A 2,569-nucleotide genomic window follows, 5' to 3' on the forward strand; every position below is an offset into this window, starting at 1 on the left:
AAAATCTGTTTAAAGCACATCATTGTGAATCTCATAAATATGCGGTATCAGGTGTTAGTGCATTTGGAGACTGTGTATAAGTTCTCGTGGTCGATTCCCAGGGCGGTCAAAGTATATATGAATGATATTTTCAGTAAAATATTTATTAAATATTACCTGAAGCATATATTTTCACCATGCCTTTGTGTAATCAATGATCCAGTCAACACCGTTAATTTTATGTAGTGTCTTATGCACCATTTGGTACGGATAAGGGTGAGAAAGAGAATGAGGTTTTTACTATGAAAAGGTTTTTTAAGTTTTGATAATATCTTTATTGGATGTCTCGCAACAATCATATTTTGGTAATCTCATGAGAAGCTTCAGAAGTTCCGTTCTCTCAGCCGGGGTTTGGCAAGATAAAGCGAGTTGAAGAAATTCATTTAAAATGCCTAGAGACTGTGCAACCGGGTCATTCAGAAGATATATTAGTGTGTACTGAAAATAATAATTAATTTTATTACATTAGAAATGGTTTACATTAACCCCACTAAATGTTTGTTGTTATATAGCCTAAGGTGAGTGGATCAGTAACATTTCTAGTGTTCTAAGTCACTATAATATGAATTAATACTGTCATAGTCAATGTTTTCTCTTTGTAAGATAAATATTTACTTGATGGTAATACAAGTAATGTTTGTTGTTATATAGCCTAAGGTGAGTGGATCAGTAACATTTCTAGTGTTCTAAGTCACTATAATATGAATTAATACTGTCATAGTCAATGTTTTCTCTTTGTAAGATAAATATTTACTTGATGGTAATACAAGTAATGTTTGTTGTTATATAGCCTAAGGTGAGTGGATCAGTAACATTTCTAGTGTTCTAAGTCACTATAATATGAATTAATACTGTCATAGTCAATGTTTTCTCTTTGTAAGATAAATATTTACTTGATGGTAATACAAGTAATGTTTGTTGTTATATAGCCTAAGGTGAGTGGATCAGTAACATTTCTAGTGTTCTAAGTCACTATAATATGAATTAATACTGTCATAGTCAATGTTTTCTCTTTGTAAGATAAATATTTACTTGATGGTAATACAAGTAATGTTTGTTGTTATATAGCCTAAGGTGAGTGGATCAGTAACATTTCTAGTGTTCTAAGTCACTATAATATGAATTAATACTGTCATAGTCAATGTTTTCTCTTTGTAAGATAAATATTTACTTAATGGTAATACAAGTAAAGATACTATAGTAAAAGGATATGTAAATATATATGGCGTTAGTAAGAACGTTTATATAATTGTACGCAAATGCAACTTACTTTATAAATAATCCCGCAAGTCTCTTTATCGGATTTAGGTTCATCGATATAAGCTAACAGTAGTTTGACAACAAGATGCCATTGCTGTTTTAGTATTGCATTTTTAATAAGAGTACAATAATGAAGATTGGACATGTGAGAAACTTCTCTGCCTCTCTTATAACTCATTTTACAGAAATCTCTTTTCACAAATTTACTTTGTTTCTCAGCTTCATCATAATTTAAAATTTTTAATGCGTTTTCCTGAAAATATAAAAGTTCTTGTTTATACATGTGTGTATAATTAAACCATTTTATTTGTTGGCTGATGTGGGATAGTATGAAAAAAAATAGTCATGTTACATGGGTTGTAACAGCCACATTATATTAATTTTTAGTGGGAGACGAGGCTTGAAATCTCTATAGAAAGCTTTTTCTTTTGGTGCCTGCATATCGCCTCTTCAAATCAGATTTAAAAAATAACATCATCGATTTTTAACATAACATTCTCCCGGCTAATGGAAATATTTTGACAGATACCAAATGTCCGGGCCAATAGCATCGTAGTCAAACGTCGAAAACAATCACAGACCAACTCATTACATAAAACATTCTAAACATGTATTCTGTTGGAATGCAAAATGTATGTTATGGCAAATAAAAAACATCATTTGCCATTGATGTTTATACAAATAGAAAGTTTGAAAACTTACCAATTCTTTGATGGGAGCATATGTCGTAAAAATAGGTTTGAAAACGGCAGTACGGGTTGTTTGTTTTTTTTTTGAAGATAAGATTATATTCTTCATTTTTTTTATAAAATTGTCTCGCGTGAACAAAAAATGAGTTTCGGTATGAACTGACAAAATAAACGGCAAAGTAGAATCTAGAAACCGGTGCGCAGACTAAAGAGTAACTAAGATTTTTTTAGCATTTACAATTAATAAACTACCGCGGTAGAAAACACACGCAAGTTCACCGCGTTTTTTTTATGTGGATACCATAGAACTTTTGACATTTCGACATCGGCATCCCATAGATATAAAATATAAATTTTGACCGCAACAAGCATAAGTATTTGCCATAGACACAAATTACAATACTACACACATATCCTAATGGCTAGTATAGACAAGCGCATGTATGCACAAATACCTACACATGTCCAAGGGATCGTTTTTTCCTATCTTTTAGTATCGTCTAGTCGCATAAAGAGCTTTCCGTTTAAGTAATTTTATTGAATTTGAGCGAGGGTTTTTGCCTAGAATTTTCACTCATGAA

The 2,569-nt window shown here is 31.3% G+C and overlaps 1 protein-coding gene across 1 annotated transcript; it reads right to left on the bottom strand.

The window, feature by feature from the left end:
* Positions 1–279: 279 nt before the first annotated feature.
* On the bottom strand, positions 280–2,315 carry LOC148300566 (uncharacterized). The gene is made up of 3 exons (XM_088274595.1): positions 2,002–2,315; positions 1,310–1,552; positions 280–477 (listed from the first exon to the last, which is right to left on the bottom strand). Exons 1-3 carry the CDS (start codon positions 2,095–2,097, stop codon positions 295–297), a joined length of 522 nt encoding a protein of 173 aa, XP_088130721.1. The 5' UTR covers positions 2,098–2,315; the 3' UTR covers positions 280–294.
* Positions 2,316–2,569: the final 254 nt, after the last annotated feature.

Source organism: Brachycentrus maculatus, unplaced genomic scaffold, assembly GCF_059751285.1.
Source record: "Brachycentrus maculatus isolate JH-2025_06_01 unplaced genomic scaffold, ASM5975128v1 h1tg000692l, whole genome shotgun sequence".
NCBI classification, from domain to species: domain Eukaryota; kingdom Metazoa; phylum Arthropoda; class Insecta; order Trichoptera; family Brachycentridae; genus Brachycentrus; species Brachycentrus maculatus.